General features: G+C 40.9%; 2 protein-coding genes across 5 annotated transcripts in view; one reads left to right on the top strand and one right to left on the bottom strand.

Moving 5' to 3' along the window:
* Nucleotides 1–431: 431 nt before the first annotated feature.
* ncln (nicalin) lies at nucleotides 432–13372 on the top strand. Of its 4 annotated transcripts, none has more exons than XM_023400050.2 (15): nucleotides 432–724; nucleotides 1510–1700; nucleotides 2497–2641; nucleotides 2861–2955; nucleotides 4394–4474; nucleotides 4672–4775; nucleotides 6034–6122; nucleotides 6531–6670; nucleotides 7085–7263; nucleotides 8376–8463; nucleotides 8552–8590; nucleotides 9289–9449; nucleotides 9744–9797; nucleotides 10047–10125; nucleotides 11043–13372. In XM_023400050.2, exons 1-15 carry the CDS (start codon nucleotides 550–552, stop codon nucleotides 11103–11105), a joined length of 1683 nt encoding a protein of 560 aa, XP_023255818.1. In that variant the 5' UTR covers nucleotides 432–549; the 3' UTR covers nucleotides 11106–13372. The 4 variants fall into 4 exon arrangements, with proteins under 4 accessions (XP_023255818.1, XP_023255817.1, XP_023255816.1 ...); XM_023400049.2 differs by having other exon boundaries at nucleotides 9286–9449; XM_023400048.2 differs by having other exon boundaries at nucleotides 433–724; nucleotides 7085–7311.
* Nucleotides 13373–13382: 10 nt separating this feature from the next.
* The window catches only part of cers1 (ceramide synthase 1), a 30145-nt gene continuing 16348 nt past the window's right edge, over nucleotides 13383–27179 (bottom strand). The window contains exons 3-8 of the mRNA XM_087172244.1: nucleotides 24623–24782; nucleotides 21350–21530; nucleotides 20473–20634; nucleotides 20097–20244; nucleotides 19783–19943; nucleotides 13383–17691 (exon numbers count right to left, since the gene is read on the bottom strand). Coding sequence (XP_087028370.1) covers nucleotides 17649–17691; nucleotides 19783–19943; nucleotides 20097–20244; nucleotides 20473–20634; nucleotides 21350–21530; nucleotides 24623–24782 — 855 coding nt within the window. The 3' untranslated portion in view covers nucleotides 13383–17648. The remainder of the gene's footprint in view (nucleotides 17692–19782; nucleotides 19944–20096; nucleotides 20245–20472; nucleotides 20635–21349; nucleotides 21531–24622; nucleotides 24783–27179) is intronic.

Below are 27179 nucleotides of genomic sequence, written 5' to 3'. Positions count from 1 at the left end.
AGAAGTAGTCTACTTCAATTTGGCACCATGATTGACTCGCCTTTTAGCCTTTTAGCCTATATGTATATATCTTTATTTATTTATTTACATAATGTTTTGTCATTTTATGAACAATAATAATAATAGTAATAATAATAATAATAGTAATAATTCAGCCTATATGAATACATGTGTGGTGTACTGCGCCATCTAGTGACCATAAAGTAATACATGTCCCTGTATTTATAGCTGTCCTGTAAGATCCCTGGAGGACCGTCGGTTATTCAGCTTAGAAATATTTGATTTTCATACTAATAGTTTAAATAAATACGTACCTTTAAATACACAATAAAATGTGCTGGTCTTTTTTCAAAAACTAGCAATAGTGTTGATTTTGTTGGTGTCCCAGTCCAGAGCAAGAGATGGTCCAGTTTATTCGCCTGATCAGAATCACGCAGCTGTAGCTCCGCTCGGTTAGCTGAACTCGGTCCCCGGCTGTCAGTTACTGAGACCAGTGACAGCCAAGTATATTGTTTCATCCCGAGCTGTGCGTTGAATACAATCGCCAAAATGTTCGAGGAGGCCAGCGAGGTGTTCGACAACATGTTTAAATCTTCGTTTCCCCTAACCTTTATCGTGTTTATCCCCGCGGTGCTGATCCTTGTGTCACCGCTCCCGGCTGAGGCGGCACATGAGTTCACGGTGTACCGCATGCAGCAGTACGACCTGCAGGGACAGCCGTACGGTGAGTCGGCTCTTTCTCCTGTTTGTCACCCGGGAGTTAATCTAAGCCTCACTACTATGACTTGCTCAGTGATTAGATCGGTCTCCAACAGCTAACTGTAGCTAGCCTCGCTAGCTAACGCTTCAAATGACAGCAGTGAACGGTAGCTACAGCTAACTAGCTCCTAATGTAGCTTAGCATCAAGGACCAAATCAGGATCATTGCTCCTTAAAATGAGGTCCGTGTGCAGAGCTAAAGTGTGTGTCCCCCATGGATGTTCATAAGATTATACATTCACGGTTTCCCCACAATAAATTGTAACTGTAAGTATTAAATCACCATTAGCCTAGCAACACTGAAAAATCCAACTTACATTGGAGAGGGACATAACATAAGCTAACAAATGTGTTTACTCCGCTTCTTTTTAGAGTTGTACTCTGAAAGGTGATAGTTTACCTTTTCTTATTTGACAGTTTAAATGCTGTATAACTGTGTTAGTGAAGGTTTTTGCTTTCTAGTCTGAAGCACAGTGGGGAAAGCAGTATCTCTTCCTCTCTCCCCACTTCACACAGTGTGACAATGTAGGTCACATTTTGTCCAGTGTTTGTGATGAAAATGAATGGAAACTATTACATTTGATAAATAGATAAATAACCCCAACCTTTCTTTTATGATCTTTGTCTAGCAAGATGGTGTGATTCAATTTATATTACTATTTTTTTTTTTTTTTTTTGCCAGTTCCTGTTGACTTTAATATCAGGAGTCCATGTTTGAGAAGTGATGATCAGTGTATGTGTTATCCTCAGGTACCAGGAATGCCATCCTGAACACCGAGGCCCGTACTGTGGAGGCAGAGGTACTAAGTCGTCGCTGTGTTATCATGCGGCTGGCAGACTTCTCCTACGACAAGTACCAGAAAGCCCTGCGCCAGTCAGCGGGAGCTGTGGTCATCACCCTGCCCAAGAACATGTCTGCTGTGCCCCAAGACATAGTACAGGTATTGACACAAACGCCATTGTCGCAAATAAAATGTTTTTTTTTTTTATCTCTTTAACCCTTGACCGTTTCCACTCTCCACTATATGTTAGGTGGTACCGCACTACAAAATGTAGCTCTTCCTCTCTACCATCAAGAAAAAGTAAGACACACTATTGAGGGGTACCTGTGACACGTGAATAAGAAAACGCCACAAAGAATGCTGGTGATTCAACATTTAAGTGGATGTGATCTACAGATATAGAAACATGAGAAGAAATATTACAGCCATCCACATTTTTGTGTGTCAGTCTTTATGCATGGTTCCTTTTTTGCTCTCAGCATCTGACAATGTGTACAAGTCACGAGTAGCATCCCCAGTTTGATGAGCAGTGCCCTGAACCACAGTCACAGTCAGCCGTGAGCTTATCTGCTTTGAGATGATTTGTATGGGATACGTGTCTCGTTCAAAGGCACATCCACAGTGGTGACACCAAAAAGATGAGTGGTGACTCAGGTCACAATTGGTAACCCATAGTCCTATCTCAGTGAACCACATTGCACAAGTTGTGACTAATTAGACTTCCCACTCTGAGTGGGATTAGTAATCCTTCTGGAAAGCAGCAGTAGTAGGCATTTGATGAGTTACTCATTTGGTTACACAAGTTAAAACCATGTTTGGCGCATTTCAAATTCCACCCAAAACATGTGTGCAACACTGAACTCCAATTTTAATCTTTCTGTTTCTAGATCAAACAAATGGAGCTGTGTGACTTATGTTATTAAACCTGATGTTCCCCTCTGTTCACCCTGTGTAGCAGTTCATGGAGCTGGAACCGGAGATGTTGGCCACCGAGACCATCGTCCCTGTGTACTTTGCCATGGAGGATGATGAGCTGCTGTCCATCTACACCCAAACCCTGACCTCCTCCTCCTCGCAGGGCTCCTTGTCAGCAGCTGAAGGTAGCGACTAATCCCGCTAGACTGCACCTGCTGGTGTGATCCATTTGTATGCGTTGTAAACACAAAACCAAGTGCTTGTTGGTATTAAAAGTCTTCCGATGATAGAGTGGATAGGACGTGTGGGATCGGCACTCTGCTTGACATGAAAATACACCGTTAGTCCATTCGATCAACATTTAAGATAAGTGTCATTTTACTTTTGTTTGTTTTTTCCTGCAGTGCTGCTGCACACGGCCACAGCCAATGGCTTCCAGATGGTCACCAGTGGAGCGCAGAGCAAAGCCATCAGTGACTGGGCCATCACCAGTTTAGAGGTGAGAGACTCGAGTGTAAGATTAGGAAGGCTTTCCAAGTTGGTGGTTGATTCAAAACACTGATTCCAATACTGTAAATGAAAAAACTTTAAATATTTATCTTATGTATATGGGTATTTAAAGTTTGTTTTCCTGTGGGTGCTTGATCCAGTTCCTCCCATAGTCAACGGGCTCGGATAAACTGAAACAACTGAATGAGACTGTGTATCATGATCTCATAATCATTTGCAAAGTTTTGAAAAGTTGCTCTTTGTTCGCAGTTTCGAACGGCTTCAGTGTTTAATTACATTTCTGTATTTAATTAGATAAAAGATCAGGTTTTTTAGTAGAATTTGCTTGTTGCATTTTCTCTGAGACACTGATAAAAAAAAGCAAGTGTTACCTATCATTCGTGTCTGTAGCCTAAACTGTGTAGCGTGCAGTCTCTACGAGCCCCAGTTTGTGCCTCTCATGAATCGCCATTACATTCGAGTCACGGAGCTCAGCATCTGATTTCTGGCAGTCATTGAAAACCCCCAGAAGGTCAGTTCACAGGATTTAACGCTGTTCTGAAGGTGTTGTCTTAATCCTTAAAGACCCATTTTTCATGTCGGATGTTTTAGAGAGGGGCTAAAAGGCTCTGTGACTCGACTGTAATGGTAAAATATTCAAGCACAAACCTACAACGAGTGGAGGCCCAAGGCAAGTAATGTAAATTTGCCAATTCTGTGGTTTAAAGCTCCTGCAATGTACAACTAATACTTGACATTTTGGGTTGGCTTTGCTTAAGAAAATGGTTTCACAAATGAGTCATGTGTCCAAAATTAGGAAGTATCTACTTGTGAGGTGGAGCAAGAGAGAGTATAGAAAGTGGAGGTTTGAAATCTCGATGAATTTGATCAGAAAGGCCTACAACTACACCAGTTTTATTTAGTGTTTATTCAGTGTTTGTGTTGTTACACAGTGAAGAATTAAATCAACTGCAGTGTAACATTTTTCAGATTAAATTGAGACTATATTTGCAGTTTTTATTTATATGTGCAAACATTTACACACGTTCTGTAGCGTGGTGGCTCATAATGCTTCGTGAAGGGATTTGAGTGGCATTGCTCACAGTTTTCACATGGATTTAAATCGGTCAGTTTGAGTGAGAAAATAAAGCAGCAGAGAAGTGTCAGTTCAGGACTTTCTAATCTGAGCTTTGTGTTGAAACCAGAAGGAGAAAGTGGTTTAGTCATACTGCAGAGGATTAGGAGACAGACTGAGGTTTTTCTCGGAGGTCTGTGGTCAGGAGGTCGACTGTGACTGTAACCCACTTCAGCTCTGCACAGTCATGCTGCCAGACAGTTTAATACACGCAGCGGTGTTGGTGTAGCTGAATCCAAAGCTACAGATTTTCTCTTTCTGTTCTGTTTTTATTTCTGCCCAGTCTAATGGCTCTGTTGTTGTTGTTCACCAGGGTCGTCTGGCTGGAGTTGGAGGAGAGGACCTGCCCACTATTGTTGTGGTGGCTCACTACGACTCCTTTGGTGTTGCTCCAGTATGTTCACTGCTCCTTCTTTCCTACAAATCCTCAGTGACATCTTCAAATTATTCAGGAAATTTAGCAGCAGAAATACATTTGTAGGACTTTGGATAACTTCTACATAACATCTCAGGAAGTAACATTTACACACAGCTGTCATTAACAAGAGAGCAGACCAGGAAAGTAATCTGACTGTATGTTGTTGTGTCCAGTGGCTGTCGTATGGAGCCGATTCGAACGGTAGCGGAGTGTCCATGTTACTAGAGCTGGCTCGTCTCTTCTCGAAACTCTACACCTACAAGAGAACTCACGCCGGGTGAGTAATGACGCCAACACTCGCATTCAGATTGGTTTTTGGATCATTTTGTGTCTCATGAATCTGAAACAGCTCTCCCAGCAGTTTTTATTGTGTTGTAGCTGCATCAAAAGCACCATATTGTACATTTTTTTACTCATTCATGTTAACACAGACACCTCAGCGAAGCTCTTTTCAGTTTACTCATTGCATACATGATGAAACAGTAGAAGCAGTATTGATTGCTGACCCCAGCGGTTCATCTTAGCTTAAGTCTATTTGTTATGTCTATCACATTTGTTATAGTAAGTGTCCCGCTCTTAATGCTTTTTTGAGAACTATGTTGAACATTATCTGTGCACTTTGCTGGCTAGAATGATCACATCCGACTGTGTTAAACACTGGAAGCGGTCAGTAATGAGGTACAGGCTCATTCTTATGTCTAAATGTACTTCACCGTAGTTGAGTGGGAGGAAACACTTCGTTCAGAGACGGAAAGCGGTTACTAAAAGAGTAATGGATTTTACTGTAACTGCACTGAATCAGATAAAGTTTGTATGGGATCAAAGTCAGCACTACTCACTTGACATGTCCATCATTTCAAAGTATGCCTGGTCATTTATTTTCCAGGAACACAGAGAGAATCCCTATGCCTGTTTATCCTAAGCCGTTTTCTCGTTTGAACTCCAGACAGTGTCCAGAGAATTATGTCCCGACATTGTCCAGAGTTGCCCTCTTTAAACGTGTAGCACACAACAGGAGATTGTCCTTGTCAGACCCGTTGTCACCCGCTGAAAATACTCGGTCCTCTTTCAATATTCGTTTTGTTTTTTTTTTTTGGTTTGTTTTTGGTTTAGGCGATGGGTGGGGCCTGGGTAGAGCATGCAGGAGTGTTTCACAATGTTTACATCATAAACAACAGAGTGTCTTCACTCTCAGATGTTTGTATTATTCTGGTTTCACACCGGCCACATAATAGAAATGTCATCAACACCTCACTGTGAGTTCTCCTGACAATTACTGGCTCTATTCACACATCAGCCCATTTAGACATTACACAGACTTTGTGTTAGGGCGCTGGCAGGGTAAAGTCTGTTTAATGTCTGGTTCCAACTCATTCAGACGCTTGTGTTCTGACACACAGCCTCTTCAGGAGTTCAGGGTTGCAGTGCATGTCTGAAAGCAGCAGCTCTACTATCACATATTCTCCTCTACCGGCTTCTCTCAGGGGATTTCCCTTGCAGCGTTGCCTCATTTGAGCATCCTGTTGTGTTTTCAGATACAACTTGCTGTTTTTTGTGTCTGGTGGAGGGAAGTTTAACTACCAGGGCACCAAACGTTGGCTGGAGGAGAATCTGGACCATACAGGTACCGTTCAGTATTCATACACAGAACCTGCAGAAGAGTATATACATATTCATGAAGCAGGATTTTGTTCAATATTCAATTTTGGATCCACGATTCAGTTTTAATGAAATACTCATAGTCTGAATTGGTATGGTCTTAAAAAATCAAAAAAATAAATAAATGGATACATTAAAATTAGACAGTTCCTCACTATATAGTAGACCAAAGAGTTGCATGTTAAAGCTTCTTGTTGAAGCAGATCAGAACAAAATGACAACATGGCTATAGTGTACTGGGCTGTTTGTGCCAGTCCTAGTTTTTTATTATATGCTTGTCTTTAAATGTGTTATGTGCCCTTTCTTTTCTTTCCCTATATCTTTTCCCTATAACTTACTCCTCTGTTATACGTCTCCCTGTCTTTGGTAATAGACTCCAGTTTGCTACAGGACAACGTAGCCTTTGTGTTGTGTCTGGACACTCTCGGGAATGGAGACTCTCTGCACCTCCATGTGTCCAAACCACCTAAAGAGGGAACTCCTCAATACTCTCTGCTTAAGGAGCTGGAGATGGTAAGTATTGTGAGGCCTGATACACTTGAGTCTGATTTCCCACTTTCCTGTCAGTGAGTCACTTGTATAATTAGACTTTGATCTCTCACTAGAACCTAAAACAGCAACAAAAATTCTCTCTTATATGGTGGCATATAAGACAATCCTACATAGAAATGTAAATGCCCATGCAAACTCAGAATATGCCCTTTTAAAGTTGCAGATATTACTGTTACACAACAGCAGTTTTACTTCTTTCTTAAGTCACATCATGTGAGTTGTGAACCAGAGCACATGTGCTGCTCAGCTTTTGCCCGGTACGACCTCTTTGAATCATTATCAAAGTTTCGGGCAAATCATCACACCTGCAGGATAAACTGAGCGTATACTGTTTAACAGCCACTATGTTTTTCTGTCCCTCTTACTTCCCCCCAGGTGGTGAGTAGTCAGTACCCGGAGGTCAAATTCTCCATGGTCCACAAGAAAATCAACCTGGCCGAAGACATGCTGGCCTGGGAGCACGAGCGCTTCGGGATCCGCCGGCTGCCGGCCTTCACTCTGTCCCATCTGCCCTCGCACCGCCTGGCTCAGCGCTCCAGCATCATGGACGTGCGGTCAGTGTCCCCCTCCTCTCGCCACGGAGCGGGAGAGCCCCCTGCTGGGTGGGTTCATTACTGCAAGTCTCTGAATCACCAAAAGAAAAGAGTTTCCATTCTAGCTGCTTTCATTCATAATTTCCATCATCAATGACAGTTTTTATGTCACTTTTTGTCAGCGCTGCAGTGTTGGGGGTTTTGTTTGGCGTATGAGGTTTACATTTGAAGCCTCTTCAGTATGGTAGTAAAACGTTTGTCCTCTCTTTTCTACTCTCCATTCTTTAATCCTCCTCTGCTTCTGTACTGTGTCTGTTAGTAAACCACTCATCTGTTCTGTGTGAGTATTCTACACTTGATCTGTGAGCAGTGTTTCCCATACATCGGTTTATTTGTGGCGGCCCGACACAATATCAACATTGACCGCCACATTGATTTTCTTTTTTTCCTCCATTATTTCAAATGAGTAAAATCTGAAATCTGATGTTGCTGTAGAGCTGTGCGCAGCGATTTCTCTCTCTCTCTCTCTCTCTCTCGCTCTCTCTCTCTCTCTCTCTCTCTCTCTCTCTCTCTCTCTCTCTCTCTCTTTCTCTCTCTCTCACACACACACATAAACACTTAACTGTGACGCTGAATGTTTGCTGCCTCAAACCTCAAAGGCACATGAATATTGAAAAAATATTTACAGACTCAAAAGGGCTCTACCTGAGGAAGTGGAAAGACAGTCTGGACCAGAGGTTTTAGCAAAACAGAGTACATAAAAACTTAAGAAAACTAAGGTGGGAAAGCTCGAGAGTTCGACCAGTGTGAGGTTAGAATTAGAATTAGAAAGCCTTTATTGTCATCGTAAGCTCTGCATGCAACCAAATTAGGAGCGGTGCTTCTCAATTGGTGCAAAGGAAAAGCAACATCAAAGACACATTTGGCAAAGAGCTCCTGCACTCGTGCGCGCCACCATCTTGACAGCAAGCACAGAGATAGATTTAATTATTAATTTAAGAAAGTCCCCCTCAGGCCTGTGTGACTTTGGATGCTCTTGTGATGCGTCTCTCTTCAGGGTTTCTGGTTTCTCCTCTGATGATGAGTTTTTCTGTTTCTCTAACTGTCTGGAAACTTGTGTTTGTGTCTTACAGGCCTCACGTTGATGTAAAGAAACTCGGTAGGAACACCAAGGTGGTAGCAGAAGCACTGGCCAGGGTCATCTACAACCTCACAGAGAAGGTATAAACGGATGGAGAAAATCTATCAACACTACATGCAGTGCCAGTTTTTCCTGCCTGTGATGTGTGATGTTTTTGTTCCTGTACAGGGGGCCCCTGGAGACCTGCAGATCTTCACAGAACAAATGGTAAGTCACTAAACTTACATGCACGTGCTATGAGTCTGAGTGATGCAGTGATGGAGGTTTAATCACTGGCAGTTGTGATTCTAAGGTTTTAGCAGTGTGGCTTTGCTGTAGCAGAATGACGACGACCAGAGATTAATCCATGTCAGCTGATTCATCTGAATGCATCACAGCTGAACTGAAAACAAAGTTCACTAGACCTGTGTCATATGTGCGTGTCCTGTATATTAGCAGAAAAAGATGCCATCGTATTATGCTCCTTACTTCTTCTTCCCCGTGGGTCGGTGCCAACGGTTGACACTTTGTTGGCGCCTATTCGCTCAACCGCTTGAATCAGTGAAAATATTCTGTGCCAAGGTTTTGTGCAATCAATGCTCAGTCTTCCATCATCTTTCATGTAATCACCATATTTTTTTGCCAATCACAAACTCATCCTAGTATCAATGAAACAACAAGGACATAATTTGCGTTGCCATTCAAAATATTTATAATTTGGTTAGTTGTGAAATCTGAGCACAAATGGACCAGGTTATTCCAAAAAAAAATAAATGGGTATTGCTCAATCTAATAATTATTTCCAATTTATTTCACTGTATGTAACGCTTTCCATCACAGGCTGATGGTGAATCTGTGCAGCTGTACAAGTGGCTGTGTTCATTCTGTACGCTGTTGTTGTAATATGGTTGGCGTCACATCAGCAGGTCCAGGAGGAGCAGTTATCAGCGGTGGTGGACTGGCTCACAGCGCAGCCGCGAGCCGCCCAGCTGGTGGACAAAGACAGCAGCGTGGTATCCACTCTGGAGTATCACCTCGGACGCTACCTCAAGGATGTAAAGAGACACTACGTCAAAGCTGACAAAAGGTAAACACAAGGGTGGAGGCGAACAGAAAACGCTGCCACACATTTTGCTACTGTGAGCCCATCTTCCCGTCTGATGTAGCATAGTCTTGAAAAGAAAAGAAGAAAAAAAAGAGTAATTACATGAGTTTTAAATTTGACTGTAACATCAGCCTGTTGACACTGGTTGAAATATGTTGTCACAAAACTGCAACTAGTAATAAGTCTTTCCAGTATATTCCCAGAAATGACAGATCTAATAAAACTTGTAGATTGTGATCTGGTTTCTTGACAGTTTTTACCGTTTCTCCTCCTCAGGGATCCAGAGTTTGTATTCTACGACCAGCTCAAGCAGACTATGAACGCTTACAGGTACGCTTTAATGAGCTCCTCTTCCTTCCTCTGAGAGGCTTTAGTGTAGCTCATGCTGATTTACAATAGCTTTGTGAAAGCTCTCCAGCTCACGGCTATCTGTAAAGTCATGAGGCCGTCTCCTCTGGTTTCAATTAATCCTCAGTTTTCTAAATTTCAGAGTAAAAACAGCCATCACATATTGAGAAAGATCATCTTTGACTTTCGTTTCTCTTTTGATAATCACTCCGGCGATTTTCTCTCCCTCAGAGTGAAGCCTGCTATTTTTGACCTGCTACTGGCTGTGTGCATCGCAGCCTACTTAGGGATGATGTATCTGGCTATCCAGGTAAGTCACTGTATTCATGCAGCAGTTGCTAGCTCCTTTCAGACACGCACCATGTTAGTGCACCACATAAATGCACGAATGCGTTTTCCAGTTCTACATGCCTGCTCGATTTGAAGTGCTCAAGTCTCTTTTATGTAAAAGTCATGATGGCAGATTAAATGAATGAATGCTGTCAGATTAAAGTAACGACAGAAAGGTCGAACGCACGTCTTGTTCCACCACTGTCATAAATTCATAATTTGATTATCACCTCCTGTGCACAAAGAAAATAAATTCACTTTAATAAAAGACGAAGTACTGAGAATGAGCTGCTTTGATGTTGCAGTGGGGATTCTTCTCATGTCAGATTGGTCTATAGAAGTCTGTAAAGCACATTAGAAAAAAAAAAAGAAAAGGTTAAAGCCACAATAACCAGAATTCTCCTCCCTTAAACTTTAATTCATACAGTCGGTTAAAAGAACATCCTGCACAATGATTTACATGCAGCACGTCGGCACATGCGTATTAAATGAAGAGTAGGGACTTAATTTGCAGTCATTCTGGGAACCGTTGGACATTATTTATTGCAATTTATATTAATAATAAACTTAATGAGGAAGTTAAAAAGGGGTTTTGCAAGAGGTCAGAGGAAGTGAGCGTCCCTTCCGCTCACAGTGATCATTAATTGAGTCTTCAGTGTCTAAATATGTTTTAAAATCTATCCTTGATGTAGCCTGTTACTTTACAACTCCCTCTCACAAATGGCACACATCATGTCGGCATCGTGGTCTCTAACTGTCCTGTCAACATTATGTTTGAGCCCAAAACATTATTATGTGGCCGGTATTAGAGAAGAGCTTGTAAATGTGCAGATGTTTTGTTTTCTTGTTTGGAAATATGAAATGAACACGGTCTCTGGTCTTGTGGTCTCTCTACAGAACTTCGGGGTCCTCTACAGTGTTGTCCGTAGAATCACCCAACCCAAGGCGAAGGTCCACTAAACCAACCACCAACACCTTCTCTTTTCCGGACTCTGCTGTTGTCATGATGGTTTTCAAACCAGCAGAATCGCTTCCATTTTTCCTTCATCCTGATCCACAAACTATGATGTCAGATCCTGTCCTGCTGCCAACTTAATCCATTTGGTCTCAGCGACCAGAATAATCAGGAATCATTCTTCTCTCCACAGATGTCTTTGTCTTTCATTTCTGATAATCCCTCGGATTGGAAATACTTCATTATTTGACTCTGGTGATTGATTTTAAACCATTTGTCCACACCTCAGAGGTCTAGACGAGATTAAGTGAGTTTGTGATGTTGCTGTGCCACTGATCGCTTCATTCCTCTCCTCAGTATACTGTACAAGTGATCATTCAGCCAAACTGACGTCACATGTTTTCTCGGGCAGCTAGAGGGAGAAACTGACCAGACAGAGTTTAGCCCAGAATTTATTTTGTTGAGAGATGTGTTCGCCAACCGTGTTGTAAAAAAGGACAGGTTCGCATTTTGTCAAGTCTGTCTTAATACAATACTCACGCTCCCTAAAGTTCAGCTGAAGATGAAATTAAGCTTCAGCAGAGTTATAAAGTATAAGTCGCAGTTCCCTCCTTGTGCTCATCAAAGAAACACTGTCCATGAAAACACAGAGAGAATGCCACATTAAAAAGACTGTAATATCAGAAGATTTCCACTTGGCTGACTCAAACTGCTGAAGCCTCACCAACTTCAGAAAGGACAGTGGCCTTTTGTCTTTTGGACCTTTAGGGCAGCAACTTACAATTATTTTAATTACTAAATCATTTGTCGATTAACTTTACAACTAAAACATGTCAACTAGTACACGAACGCCCATTGCAGGTTGTCCGAGCCATAAGTGACATCCTCACATATCCTTTTCTGTCAACGGTCCGATGTTCAATTTACAACAGTATAATTGTAGAAAAATCCTCAAAAAGCTGGAATCAGCAAATATTTGTCCCTATGACTTCAATGATTAATTGGCGTTTAATTTTCTGTTGATTAAGTGTAGTCATGCAAGGAAGGGAGCACCTCATATTCCAGTATGGACATGAGGAATGAGCGCAGCGGCCAATAACTGTGTGTAGATATGAGGATGTGAGTGTTGTGTTGAGGCAGACTTGAAAAATTCTGAACTCGTCCTTTAAATGCTGAAAGAAAATGACTCCTCAAACACAAATACAGTTTACGGAAATGACAAGTTGTCTAAATACAATGTGAAGTAGTGTGTGTATAATCCTGATGTCAGTGAATTTATTAGAAGAAACATTGAGCTGAATGGGACAAAAATCCTTGCCAAATAATTAGCGTATGTATGAAATTCCCCCTTTCTCCACATTTAATATATATAGTTCTATTAATCTAAGCAGAGTCCACCTTGAAATGTTTCCTCCTTGCTCTTTGAGTCACCTTTTTAAAGGTTTGTTTCTCTGTCGCTGTGTGACTTGATGTCTTATTTTCATCGCTCAAGTCTTTTTAAATCCTGATTTGATTAAACAAAAAAGTAATGTCCGTGAAGTGCTTTCATCTGAAAGCTCATGTTACAAAAGGTCACATGCAAAAAACATGTTTTCTTGTCTAATCGGAGCATGTACGTGTCTAGTGTGTAAGAGTACAACGCCAACACATCCTGGCAAGATAAAACTCCCCCTTTACTCCTTTTTTATCAGTAGAAAACATGTTGTGCTGTGCGTGGACTTTTGCTGACTGCGGCAAAACTGTGACCTAATCAGAAATTCTTAAAGCCGTGTTAAGATTTTGGTCAAGCCAGCACTGCAGCATTGGATGTCTTAAAATGGGCAGCAACACAAAGGGTGTTGGATTAAATGGGAAAAATATCTTAGACACATCCAGAATATTAGTTCAGTGAGAATTTGCTGTGAAAATTACTGTAGTGTTTCCTTGACCTTTCTGTCTTAGTCTTGCCTTGTTGTGGGTGAATGGTGTTTTTTTTTTTTTTTGTCCCCCCCCCCCCACAGTTTTGTATTTTCCAAATGTTGCTGCATGACCAGTAGCCTCCCTATCACCATGGTAACATCGACAGGACATTTTATTTACCAACACGAGGGAAATACTGTGTGGTACATATGAATTTTTAATTTATTGAAGCAGTTTTTGTTTGTGCACTGAGATGAACTCTCCTCTGGTCTGAACTCTGTTTCGCCTCATCCACAACACTTGATCTTTGCAATGAAAATGATATCAGTTGTGATTAAAAAAATTAAAATAAATAAATGAAAAGAAAATACAAGGAACACGTGTCTTGTTTACTGACATGTTTTATTTTATGGGGAAAATAATGAAACGATAACATTGGCTGAATGGTATTAAAATTGTATTACAAAAGAGCAAGTCTTTATCAAGTGGTCTGAATTTAGAAAGTGATCAAATTTTAAAAGAGCTTGGAAAAAAAAAATGGGGCAATTTGTACAGCTTACAGTTTGTATCAGTGGTCCAAAAAATATGTATCATTAAAATACACTTTTAATGAAAGATTTGGTTAATGATTCTTCCCAGAAAGTCATAAAAATTCCCAAATTCTCCTTTCCCTTTTCTAAATTTGATCTACTAATGAACAATAAAAATAATACTAATAAATTACAGTGCAATTTATAAGAAATACCTGCAGGGCTTTTCCGCCCGTCAGTCTCGTTCCCGTTCACTCATCACCAGCTCCCACAAACACTTGCTTCTTAATTTGGGTGGACATTTTGGCACAATCGACACTGATGGGAGATATTTTGTGTCATAATGGTGTGGAGCCTGCGAGTCGGTTCAGACAGACAACTTCGTCATATTTAGTACAAAACATCCAACACAGCCTTTTCAATAAAGTTGCTGCTTAGTTTTATCGTCACTCCCTGATCTTTTCTGTGCTGATTTTAGTGTATGCAAATGGGGAGTGACAAGGTCAGAGCCTGGACACCAACTACATCATACTCTACTCACTGCTACACGAATCTACTACAGCTTTTGCATTAAGGTGTTCCTATCAGTTACACTAGTTTACTGATTCGTCATTTTTTACAGTCACTCCCTGATTTTCTCAGCGCTGAGCTTAGTGTATGCTAACAGGGAGTGACGAGGTCAGAACCAGGACACCAAATGTATGATATTCTACACGCTGCGACCTTTGCAGTCAGGTGGTCCGGTGATCGCTGCTGTTTTACTACTCGGTTTGCAAACATATCGCCACTCCCTGATTCTCTGTGCTGAGCTTAGTGTATGCAAATGGAGTGACATCAAATATCAACTCTGAAGAATACATTCCCAGAATAAATCTTCCCCAGGTGAGTTGTCTGACTGAGTGAGCTTCACAGGCAACATCTTTCCAACAACTTAAACCAAAGACAACCTGAACTGTCAAACTGCCAATGTCAAACATTTTAATAAGAATTAGCCAAATCCAGTCAGAAAGAAAAATAAACTGACAATCTAAATCCTCCTTCAATTTCCAGATAGTTTTGTCAGTTCTGGATAAAAGTTAGGGGTGAGCAATATGGATAAATTCCCCTTCACAATACATGTAACTTCATGTAATATTTATACACAGGGTAATATGACAAATTTCAGTTGGATCACCTGTAGACAGGTGTGTAGGAAATACTTTCATGTGAAAGAAAAGGTTGAATTCATACACACTGAGGTTATTAGAGATACATTTTAGTCATGGACATTGTGGGGCATCCATCAGGACACATATCTCCAATAAACTCAGTGCTGACAGTGTGTGGGAATTCAAAGTTTTCTCTTGCATCGAAAATCGAATGAGAAATGCTCAAATTTGCAAAGATACAAAAACAAATCTTGCCAGAAAAGCAGCTGATTGATTTAAAACACTGTTCATAAAAGCTGAATACAGCCTGAGATGTTAAAATATGTTATAGCAGAAACTTATTATAGGCTTTACATTATCATACTGCCCACCCCTAGTAGTAGTTACTCACACATCACGTTTATAGTACGACACAGTGGGAAAGAGGTGGAGAAATTGTAGGTGCACCTTTTGCACATAGTACCATACCAGATTTTTGGGATGAGTTGCACCTAATCCAGATCACAGTTCTTTGTGGGGTTACTGCAAACTTCACTCACCTGTCACCTGTCATCATATAACAAAAGATATCAGCAAACTATGGATGCTCTAGTCTCACAGTTGAGCAGGCAGGACCTCAGAGGTCACAGAACACCATGCTAGTAAAGTCAGTCAGCCACGGGACTCTGAACATCTGATATATTACACACAGCAACATGTCTGATAAAGCATGTTACTTACAGTACAGATGTGTAAAGACTACAGTAAAACGGGCGTGAGCCAGCATTCAGATTAAAAGGAAGAGATCTGACACTAAATCTAAATGTTCGTAATGTAGATGAACAAACAGCTCTCCCTGGTCCCTGGAAATATCTGATCTGAACAGACTATCAGCGATTCATACACAGCAGAAAAACAACAACTGGAATACAAGCAGTGCTCTCAGAGGAAAAAAAAAACAAAAAAAACAGCAGCAATTCCAAAACAAATCAACAATTATAAATTGGACTACAGCAATAATAATAATGATAGCTGAATGTAAAATAAAAAGTTAGTTTCAACGCCCCAAGTTGCTGATGTGGGGATCATGGAAGACAAAAATAAACTAAAACAGAACGGACGCTTCTCCTACGGACAGACGTCATCTGCGGCCTGCTCCAGCAGTACAAGCATGCTGTTCATCAAAACAAGCTTGAATTTGATCGAGAAGGTAGGAAGAAATAGAAATATCCCTTATTTTCTACAGGTGCAGCAGCTGTTTTCCACTAAACACACGTATAGTAAAGCAGTGGGATACAGGTAAAGCAGTCAAATGAAATAGTTCCCTTTCAGTGTAGTTTTAACATCTTCCCATATGTGGGTTTTCTTAGGACAAAATAGACTTCGGTATCATTCCTTCTCCGCATTTAAATGCCACAAGAAGGTTTTGTCACCCACTGGTTTGTATGTATTTGTCTGCCAACACTATGTGTGTTCAGTGGTCACTGCTGCTTCAAAAAATATCACTTTTAGGATGAATTTTAGACATTTATAAAGACATTATGATTACATAGTTAGTTTTTTTCTTCATTGTTTGTTTGTAAGACAATTTCATAGCATATTTCCAAAATCATTCCGATGTCATGCATTCCTGAATACCATAATGTGTGCATACATATTGTTTTTTTTTTTTTTAAATCATACTGATTTTTATCTTTACACAAATTCTGGGCTACTGTTCTGATTTCCTGTGAACCTGATAGCCGCCACCACCCATGAACTGGTTATAAAGGTAATTCAGATCCATATCGGTTTTAACAAATTAAATCATGAGGATGACACTTAAACCCAGTCAATCAATTCTAGCTATTTGCTGTCATTAAACCAGCAATCAGCTTGTATGCCTTCATGTCAGTGCAGCAACAGATGCTTTGCAACACACACTGGGGAAGGGCCAATAAAAGAAAAAAGAAAAAAAGAAAAAGAAAAGAAAACTTTTTCCGTACAGGAATGCCAAGTGAATATTGAAATGTCTGTTGATCATCAGTAAAAGAGAAACTGAGAGGTGAAATGTTGTGAGTTTAAAAGACTCGGCTACATCCATACTCTCCCCATCCTGTAACACCTAACACACACACACAAACACAAACACAAACACACACACACACACACACACACACACACACACACACACGCACACACATCAATGTGGCTGTTCAATTCAAACTAATGGACGCAGGGGGGCCACAGATATGCGGTCGCCACCACTGACTTGTGCAATGATATGAAAATCAATACATGTGGTGAAACAGCACCAGACAATGCTAGACAAGCTCTCCGGCATCACTGCAGCCCGAAGAGCAGTACTCGGAACAATGTAATGTTTCCCTCTGATTCGATTTTTTATTTATTTATTTTTTTATCCTCTTCTCCTCATGTCTTGAATCAGAGAAAATGGACGGAGTTTGAAAAGGGGTGAGGAGGAAAGGAATTGATTATATTTGACTGATGGCAAACGCAGCTCACCCCTACTGAATCAGCATATTGTCTGTTACTGCAGGTTACTGCAGGTCTAAATGTCTACAGACCCACAGGTCTAAACCTTGTTCTTGTCTGGGTGTTGTGCTGCTGTTAAGGGTGATAGTGATGAATATGACACCCTGCACTACTGTACGTGACAATCACAGTCCAAGTCTCACTCAAACTGGTTTGTTTCTACTGAATCTATCGAATGTAAAGTTATCAACAATAAGACAAAGGTCACCTGAAATAACATTCACAGTGCTCTAATAAAAACAAGACCGAAAACAAAATGACAGCGATGAAATGAAATGGTCTAAAACAAATAAAAGGAATAAAAACTCATTGCGCCCTAACTTTGTATTTTCTTTCCTTTTCTTTTTGTGACACTCTTCCCTTCAGAGCCACGTTTTGAGCGCGAGCCATCCCAGGAAGGCGTCTTGTCTTGCTTGTACTTGTAGCCTAGTGCCTGGTGGTGGCGACGGAGAGCCCGTTATAGATGTTTCTCCTTGGTGACCCCGTTTTGCACGTGCTTCCTGCAGAGAGACAGAGAAAGAGAGAGAGAGAGAGAGAGAGAGAGAGAGAGATAACGGAGAGTGAAGCTAAGGATTCTTGGGAACTGAGGAGAGAAGGAATAAGCTTGTCTGGTGAGGTGATCAGCAGATGTGAGGCATTAGCAGGCAGAGGGGATATCAGCAGTGTTCAAGGCCAGGCAGATAAGGAGCGCCACATAATCACATCTCCATATGGTCTCAGGTTCTTTGATCCCATCTGTCTATGAGCGCTGCGTGTTGCACAAGCTCAGTGGGCGATCTGCTCTTTCCGCATCTATACCTGCCTTGAGGAGGGGAGGGAGAGCCAAAAGGGATGAACTCTTAACCCGCTCGAGTTATCACATCTTTGGACTGTACCACAATAGGACAAGTTTTTTTTTTTTTTCTGTGACTATTCTGACAGTAAGAGGAGAGACTGGGGTATAAAGTCGTCAGCAGTTTCAGGGTCTTCAGAGCTGGTCAAAGGCTACTATGATAATGATCAGAAGATGATAGGGGGTACACATGACGGGAAGATACAAGGCTAAAAGGCAGCTCCACAGATAAAAACAGATGAATCCACAACTTCAGATAAAAGGCGCAAACAGATATACTTTGGTTTTAGTCAAGTTAGCATTTTCTGGTTTAAAGCTCACTATTGAAAAGTGCAGAGTACTCATTCACACATTAGTAGAGACCTCTGTATTACACAATGCAGTGCAAAGAAAAAGGAGAAAACAATTGCAGTGCCCCATAATATTCTACTGCCTGCCCTCTTATAGAGCAATGATAATTATCCACCGACTGCAATGACTTCCAGGCTCCAATGTTGATCAAATCCACCATTTTTTACGAGTGCTACATGCACCATTTTCCAACATCAATGTTTAATTGTACATTTAACTGTAACTGTTACTGTGAGCACATGAGACCAAGTTAAAGAGGCTCTGCCACTGGTACTCTACGTCTATTCCTAAATGAGTACCACAGTTCCCCATTAAGGCCACAGCTTCCTGTCATGTCAAAGATAAATTCAAATGTGATTTCAGCTAGAAAATAGCACAGTATTTAGTTGTGCTCGTCCTTTAGCTCCCGTGCTAGATCTCTGTGTGTCTTTGTAAGCAAGTGTTTGATATTTTAAACAAATTCAAATTTTTCTAAGGCCTGCGTTTGTTATTTTTACAGGCATACACTGTAAAATAATGCAATGCACAGTTGCATTATGTTGATAGACCATATAAATGCAGAGTCGTTTGTGTTGGCCAGTGGTAGTGGCCAATGACAGCTGTACTTTTTGTTCAGTGCTGTTTAGCAAATGTTATAATGCTAAACTAAGATGTGAACATTACATGTGCTGTTACATCAGTATGTGTGGCATTAGCTTACCACAAGTTCACACGGTAAACTAGACTTTATACTACACCGTTTTACACTTGCACAACAGGAAATTAAACAATATGTGTCAACTGTCAATCAAACTGCGATTTTGCAACTGGCATTTTAATTTCCCAAATATAGACATCTTTTGTTTTCCAATATTTGGGTCACCACCACCACCAACAATTTATTTAATTTTTGTTTTGTTTTGTTTAGCATTTAGTATACTCTCAGCAGCTTCTTACATTTAAGAGCATTTTTCAATTTTTTTCAAATGAAGTTTGATAAATAGTTTTTATTCCTAAGTTTGTGATTAAGAGTAAAAGTGAAAGATTTCTATTTTATCTTTCACTAAAGTCCAAAATTGAACTTTCAGCAGTTTGATAAATACAGGCCCTGGTTCTCCGTCTCATAGCATTAGTTCAACCATAAGTACAAGGCAGTGCTCTGGGAGAACTTAACACTGGTGTGAAAACCTGTCACTGCAACCGTCCTGCTCGTTACATGTAAATGACCTCTCAAGTAATAATGCAGTGATGTGGAAACTCTACAAACACCACCTTAAAGATGCTGGGTTTGGTTTCCTGCCAAACTGCCTGCTACTCGAAACAAACTCACCATTTACAGTGAGAACCTGCCAACAGTGGGCTGATGGTACTTTTCTACCCTGAGCTGTAGCCTCTTAAACAATCAACAGCATCTGAAGGTGTCGCTCACCCCTGGGCAGAGTTGTGATGTCCAGCATCATCTTCGTTGTTTGCTGCCTGAGGGTTTCTGTGCAGGCCTGCTGCTGTCTTGTTGCCATCCTCATCCTCGTACTCTCTGACGTCATTCACCTCCTTCATCTTTAGCACCTTCACTACGAAAATAACAATGAACTGAAAAAGAGAGGGAGGAAAATTGGAAACAGGAAAGGATCAGATTGTGTCATTGTTTCATTAAGACAAACAAACACTGGCCATAAATGCTTTGCAAGTTTTCAATAAACTTGGAATCCTTTTTTGTATTTGTGTATCTGTGTGTTTCCTCACCAGGAACCAGTAGATGTTCATGAGCAGCAGGGCGAGGAGAAGAGCATTAAAGAAGAAGTAGAAGGGGATGTTGGGCACAGACTGAAGGCTGGACACACATGTGGCGTACAGCACTTTGAGAGGGAACCAGTAGAGACGGAACCAGAACCTGACAGAAACACAGTGGAGACCAGAAATAGAAATATTATACATATCTATTCATCTTCAGTATGTTCACGAGTGAGTAAGAGGCAGACGGAAAAACACTCAGCTGTGATACTGAATGAATGGGGCGGGAAGAGACGGAGAGAGACAGTAAATTAGTCAGTGTACGTGTGTGTGTGTGTGTGTGTGTGTGTGTGTGTGTGTGTGTGTGCGCGCGTGTGTGGAGCCTCACCAAGTGATGCTGAAGCTGACGGAGCCCATGTTGGACAAAATATCATTGAGCAGGTAATAGCCTCCACCTCTGGACTTCAGGTAAACGTTGAGCTTGGTGAACTCCAGCTGGATGTCATTGATATCGTGGAGGAACAACACCAGGATCCCTACGTTGTGGTACCTGAGGGGCGGGAACATACAGCACACTGTTTGTACATTTCATCTTATTTTTAATAGAAGAAAAGTGTTAAGGCCTTTGTAGTGGCTGTAATTGTAAATTAGATATTATAAATTAGATATTATACAGTCAGCAAAAACACAACCAGTAGTGGTGTCTCACTTCCCACATTTAACAATCAATTTCCTTTCAGTTGCTCTGCATTTTATTTTTATTTAATGAATGAAAATGAACACACTGAAGCATTTTTGATTTTGGCTTCATCAGTTTACCTGCTTCTATTCTAGTTCTCGTTGAACTCTGTCAACTGTGGCTCTTGTCTCATGTTTTTTGTAAAACCCCTGTATTTGCAGGCAGAAAGCCGAAAACCCCACATGCACACGCTGTTGGGTATTACATTGGTGTTTCAGTTCTAAAATAAATTTAAAAAAATCAGCCAACCAGATAAGTTTCTGTTTTACATTTTCTTGGGTGCAATAATGCATGAAGCAAGATTTAATGCTGCCAGGTGCTGACAGCGTGTTAAGGAACTACAATGACCAGAGTGTAATTCATCACTATATGACGCATCCGTGCCCCTTTCTCAGTGATAGGACACTTTGAACAGCTGCTGCTTTACATTCCTTTGTTTTGTGATTAACAGTTTTATGCCCATCCAACAACTATAAAAGTCAAAAGAATGTTTTGACGAGCACAAGAGTGAACTGAACAAAAATACCTGAAAGCGTAGGAGAAGCAAATGAGTGCCAGTGTGATGATGTGGTGCACCACCATGACAGCAGAGTCCTTCCTCCATGCGTCCATGTAGACTGTAGCATAGATGGAGTGGCCATAGAAGCTGCCCTGGATCAGGTAGGCGATGGCGATATCTGTAGGCACTGGCATACCGCTCTTCCAGTCTGTAGAAGACATGGGGAGCGGTTAGGAACAGATTCATAACACTAAGCATCTCAGCTTTCACCTTAAAATCTACTGATAAAGCAGCTCCAGGAGAGATTCCTTCCTGTGATGTTTGAGGTTTGTTTTTGAGGCATATCCTGATACAGTGCTGCATGCTACTATGTGGACATTTGTAAGCCACTTTATTGTAGCTGGTAACTGCTAGACTGCAAAGCAAAGATTTTATCTAGATTTCTGGATCAAGACAAATATATCTGTACAGGCCATGCAATGATTTTTTTTCCCTTTATGTTGTAATCATGGCGCATTTCATTTTAAGATCCATAAATAAATGTGACAGCATGCTGTCTATAGGGGGCACTGCAGCAACATGATAAAGTAAGGCTCAAAGTCTGTTAAGTCCTACTCATTTTGCAGTCCTTCAGCCAGACACCATAAATTGCAATCAATATGTGCATTTTGATACAGATCTACTTCCAGATTCAGATTACAAATGAAAAAGTTTTTATCATAATAAATTTAGGGAATTGCAGAGGTATGCACTCTCTTAGAGCTTTCGGGAACAGACTGTAACTGTGTAACCCTTGTTTCCTGTTGGGGATCTCAGACTATTGTTCACACTATACATTGGGATTATCACAGAGTTGGAAACAGGCATGCCAACAGGACTTTTTACTTCAGACTCACTGCGTATTAGCACACGCTGAAGCAGAGGAGGCACTTTCTGTCTCTGCCAAAATGTGGTCTACTGGGTTATCACCCTCTTTCTCATGTAAGATCAGTTTTTGCAGTGAGGTTAAAATCCCCCAAAATCTTAGATATGCACTAAATCAAACATTAAGTATTAAAATGACACCACTCAATGTCTCAAAGCTAATCCTGATTCAGCAACTGTATGGCCTATTTGTAATAAATTACATATTGCAAATGACTGTGGAGGCTACAGAATAATGGTAATGATAATTTTTAAGGCTAGTAAATCTGCACTGATGCAATTCAAAAACCTACTGAGTGTTTTATGTGAAGTTTTGATATCCAGAGGAAGATATATTTGCGGTTTTAACTACCGTCTTTAAAACCATCTCAACATAGTTTTACATCTCCCCCCTCACGCTTCTTCCCAGAGCTCCTGACATCTCAATTTAAGATGAAGGGCTGTGACTGGGTCTTCTTTATAATCAAAACAGGCATGGAAATGTCATGTGGGACCTTTAAGTTATAAACTGATTAAATGTTAAACATCCAAATGAATTCATTATTATTGTTCAGTGATTCAATAATAAGCCATTGAATTTTGAAGTGGATTTGAAAAATAACTTAAAAATATTCAGTTTTACAATTAATGCGTCTCCTGCTGTATCATTTAGTCTTTCAGTTTTGTCCGCATTTGAATTCAAATATGGTCGCATATGGATACATGCAGTTAATGTGCCACAAGAAAAAGTTCCATCACATAGTGATGTAACAGATTATTCATCTCACACAGACGAATATCTTGTGTATACAGCAGTATCATTGTTATATACACCCATTTGGACACAAATACAGTATAACCATTATTTCCAGATACTGAATTATATACAATGACTTCCGGTGGGTGGTGGTGGTGGTGGGGGTTAGTATGGGAGGAGGCTGGAGGGATCGGATTTAACCTCGAGAGAATCAGAGCAGGTTTCTGAGGTACCACAGGCGAAACAGGCCAAATGTATGTTAAGGCTGCTAGGCCAGCTCACTTCTCTGAAACCTATCAGATGTTGGATGGAAACTTCCTCCTCCGATGTTTGAGTAAGGGTTGTCTCTTGTGGGATGGGGTTACGTTTGGGCTGCGTGTAATGTTTATTGATTGGTCCTTCCGTCATTAAACATTGAGAAGAAGGCTGCTAGATGGATCACAACAGAAGAGCTGCCAAGGGGAGGCATGGGAACTCAAGCCCCTTCTTTTCTCCTGGAGACTTAGGCTTTTTTTTTTCTCCCCCTCTTTTCTCTTCAGGACACACTAACCCTCCTCACTTATGCCACACTGTTACTTTGATTTCTCCTCCTTTTCCACATTCTCACCTTCTCTTTGTAGCTTCACATCTCTCTCTCCCTCTCTCTCTCTCCCTCGCTCCCTAACAGTCCAGCCACATTACACTGCTTCTGTACAGATCTCAGGCTGACTGCAGCTATGAAAGATGAACCTGGCAGCGTTGCTAGCTCCACTCGGAGCAGTGGAGCTAGATGGGAGCCCTGACACCTCCATGTCTGATGGGAGAGGCAGAGAAACTATAAAAGACATCCCTGGATTATAAGTGGAATCCCCATTACACATCTATCCTCCATTATCAATGCAATGAGAATCATCAGAAAAACATTCTAACAGTGACTATTCTCCATTAGGCAACATTTTTACAGATCATTTTGTCTTAATGTATTATATTATAAACCTTTGCTTTACTGTTGGGTTGATCATTCCTATGCCTTTCTATGACTACAAAAACAACATAACACAACTGCAAATTTCCCCAGTGTGGGACTAATAAAGACCTATCTTATCTTATCTTATCTTATCTAATCGACACTTTCTTCTCTAAATGTTGGATTCAATTTGGTGAATAAAAGTTTTTGTATCAATAACCACATCACTGATTAGTGTATGACAGACAAACGGGATCAACTCAAGGCTCAAAACAAAGATGAACCACCTGTTATAAATATCTATCCATTTGAATAGTCAAAGTGACATTTCACCCCCACAGAGTCTCTATAGGATTAGACTGTGCTGCCTGCTGCTTCATTATAAATAAAATGACTTCAGCTTCTTATCTACCCTTAAAGGTTAGGTGAGAAACCTATTCTGTTAGAGTGCTATAAAATATGCTTTTACTGATTATGGTATTTATCTAATATGGACCAACTTCAAACAATGAATTGAATACATACAATCAATTTCTATTCAACATGTTCAGAAAATAGATTTAGTTTTATTTCTTTCATTTTAAGTGATGAAGAGGAGCAACAATTTAACAGGTCCAAAAGATGAATGGTGCACAAACTGCTAAATAAATTAACTTCAAATGATGTTACTTTATCTGTTTGTTGTGTATCTTACTGTAGAAGACAGAGGGCGGGTCATGGAAAAAGGAGTAGGAGGTGAAGAAGAGCAGGTAGGTGCTGTAGGACCATGACATGGTGTAGAAGACCAGCTTCCACGTACTCTCCGGCATCTTGGCAGCATCTTTGGGCAGCAGCCTGCACCACTGTGCTAGAGGCTGCAGCAACAGAAAAGAGAGAAGGACACGAGTCAGACAGGGGAGAGGAAGTGTGAGGAAGTCACACTCAGAATACATTTAGCTGTTTCTACAGGCCTGCAGCTGGGGGAACTGCAGGGAGGTCTCTGGACAGAGTAACTGATTAATTTAGATGGTGTTCTTTCTCACTATTGTAGATTCAATATGAGGCCCTCAATTCAATATGTGTGCTGAAGCAAACAATTCACTGCGCATATTGCTCACAGTCTGTTAATGCACTTTTGTGGATTCTGAGCTCAGAGGAATAGTTGTTTCTGTTGTATTGTAAAGAGCTGCCTTTGTTTTTTGCTGTAGTGCCGAGGCTAAAACAAACACATTTTTATAGATTTTTTTTTCCCATATATAGTTTTTTGAAGTTTCATCTTATGAAATGGAGATGAGGACGGACATTTAGAGAGAGGTCTGAGAACGAAGGCTGGTTGGAGAACAGATGTTTTTTTTTTTTTAAAGGGGTTGTAACAATTCTAGGGCACATTTTTCTGAACTAATAAACACTGGCAACAGAAAGCTAATGGGCCTAAATGGGAGCTGAAATCACAAGAGCACTGTTAACATATTAAAACACCACAATTTAATCACAGAGTATTCAAGACAGAAAGAAGAGAGCTGACAAAAAAACATGAAGTGATACAAACAGAATGGAACAGCGAAACTAATACCACTTTTGAGCTTTTAGTTTTGTCAACTCAAACAACAATCCTCACACTCTAGTAGTATTATGAATAAACTTCATTAATTTTATAGCGGTTTATATTGAGATGTCAATAGAAAGTCTAAGATGATCCACTATTTGGCCACCTGCTGCCAGTACTACTAACATTGTCAGGAGGTTGTTTAAACATATATATTAGTATTTATCATGTATCACAACATTCACACATGCTCTCCATTATCCTCTGTATGTGGTTCTCTCCCTGACCCACATGTGTACATGCGCTAATCATCAGTAAGCTATAGTATATTACAAACGCGTGACTTCCCAAAGACGCATGTCTTTCACGAGTCTGCTATAGTTTGCTATGCAAGCAAAAATGGAGGAAGTCAAAGAGAAGACGTGCTGATGTCGCCCGATAACTTGACCCCACCCAATTTCTTGCTATGGGTCTGTGTTATATTCCTACTTCCCCTCCCCAGTCTTACTGCCTCTTCCTCCCACCTCTTTCCATTTTTACTTTTCCCTCAGATTCTCTCACAGCTGTGCCAGCAGATACTCTGACTGACAATCATTCACTTTAAAGAAAACAACTAATAATCAAGGAAATGCTGAGGATGTGACATTTATAATTGATTTCAAACACAGGCAGACATGTTAAGTAAACACACATAGACACACACAGAGGTTAACAGATAAGACGAGCAGGCAGACAGGTAAAATAGGTAAGATAGGTACATCCGTTGGTCTGTGAGACAGGCAGGTGTTCAATGTTTCAAAGCTGTGCCAGACAGGAAACCCAAACCAAGCTCACCGCCTCATAAACAAAATGACACAGACACACACACACACACACACACACACACACCCTTGGAAAGCAATGAAACCATGTAACTGGAGGCATGAAAGTGAAAGCGGCCTGTGTCAGCGATACAGTCCATCTCAATCACTTGTTACTAAGCAGCTAGTCTACAGGACATGATCCGACGAGGCTCAGTGACCAAATACATGACAAATTAATCGAGGGAGTGCGACTACAGCTAAATGTAAACCATGTAGACTTACACAGTCACTCTCACAGGAATTTTGTTTGATACTTTTCCTGTCTGTGTGATAAAAAACATGACACCAGTACTCTGTCCTGTCTTTGATCTGTTGCTTCTGGCCTAACTTTTATTTCTTTTGCTTCCCTTTTTTTCTTTTTTCCCCTCTTTCTGTTTTCTGGATTTCATGAGCTCCCTGCGTCACACACAAAGGATTCAAAACAAGACAGGGAAGGAAGCTGACAGAGCCACACTGATGTGAGTTAAAATGTACCAGCAATACACTCTGCAGTCCTCAGTCGTTGACACATTTAGAGAAAAGAGAGGCAACATGCAGGGAGCACATGACCCCACTGGGGGCTGCTGATTGGTTGAGACTGTGGGGACATGTGCTGCATGTTGAGTAAGTCATGACTGGAGTGCAGGACACTCACCACAGTCTTTTAAGTCCTTCAGTACATCTGTATCAGTCTCTCTCTATCAGCTCCCCCATCCTCTGTCTTCTCCCTCTGTCCCCCATCCTCCCCCCTCCTTCCCCTTTATGTCTCATTCTTCCCAGCTCCTTCCTTCTCTCTCTCTCTCTCCGCCCTCATGCCCCACCCCCCTGCCTGCGACATTTATTTATAGAGGCCAGCTGTCAGTACACAGCATGCCCCCCCCCCC

This window comes from Seriola lalandi, unplaced genomic scaffold (genome assembly GCF_002814215.2).
Source record: "Seriola lalandi dorsalis isolate HSWRI2012SDOR001 ecotype SW California unplaced genomic scaffold, Sedor1 jcf7180002052130, whole genome shotgun sequence".
In the NCBI taxonomy this organism is placed as follows: Eukaryota; Metazoa; Chordata; class Actinopteri; order Carangiformes; family Carangidae; genus Seriola; species Seriola lalandi.
The sequence above is the reverse complement of the archived record's forward strand: the minus strand, read 5'-3'. Positions and strand labels throughout refer to the sequence as shown.

Excerpts from the sequence above, each read along its gene's own strand:
- ncln (XM_023400047.2), top strand. The coding sequence starts at position 550 with ATGTTCGAGGAGGCCAGCGAGGTGTTCGACAACATGTTTAAATCTTCG. Across the intron at positions 1,701-2,496 it reads TGCCCCAAGACATAGTACAG|CAGTTCATGGAGCTGGAACC; the intron begins GTATTGACACAA and ends CACCCTGTGTAG. Across the intron at positions 10,126-11,042 it reads TGATGTATCTGGCTATCCAG|AACTTCGGGGTCCTCTACAG; the intron begins GTAAGTCACTGT and ends GTCTCTCTACAG.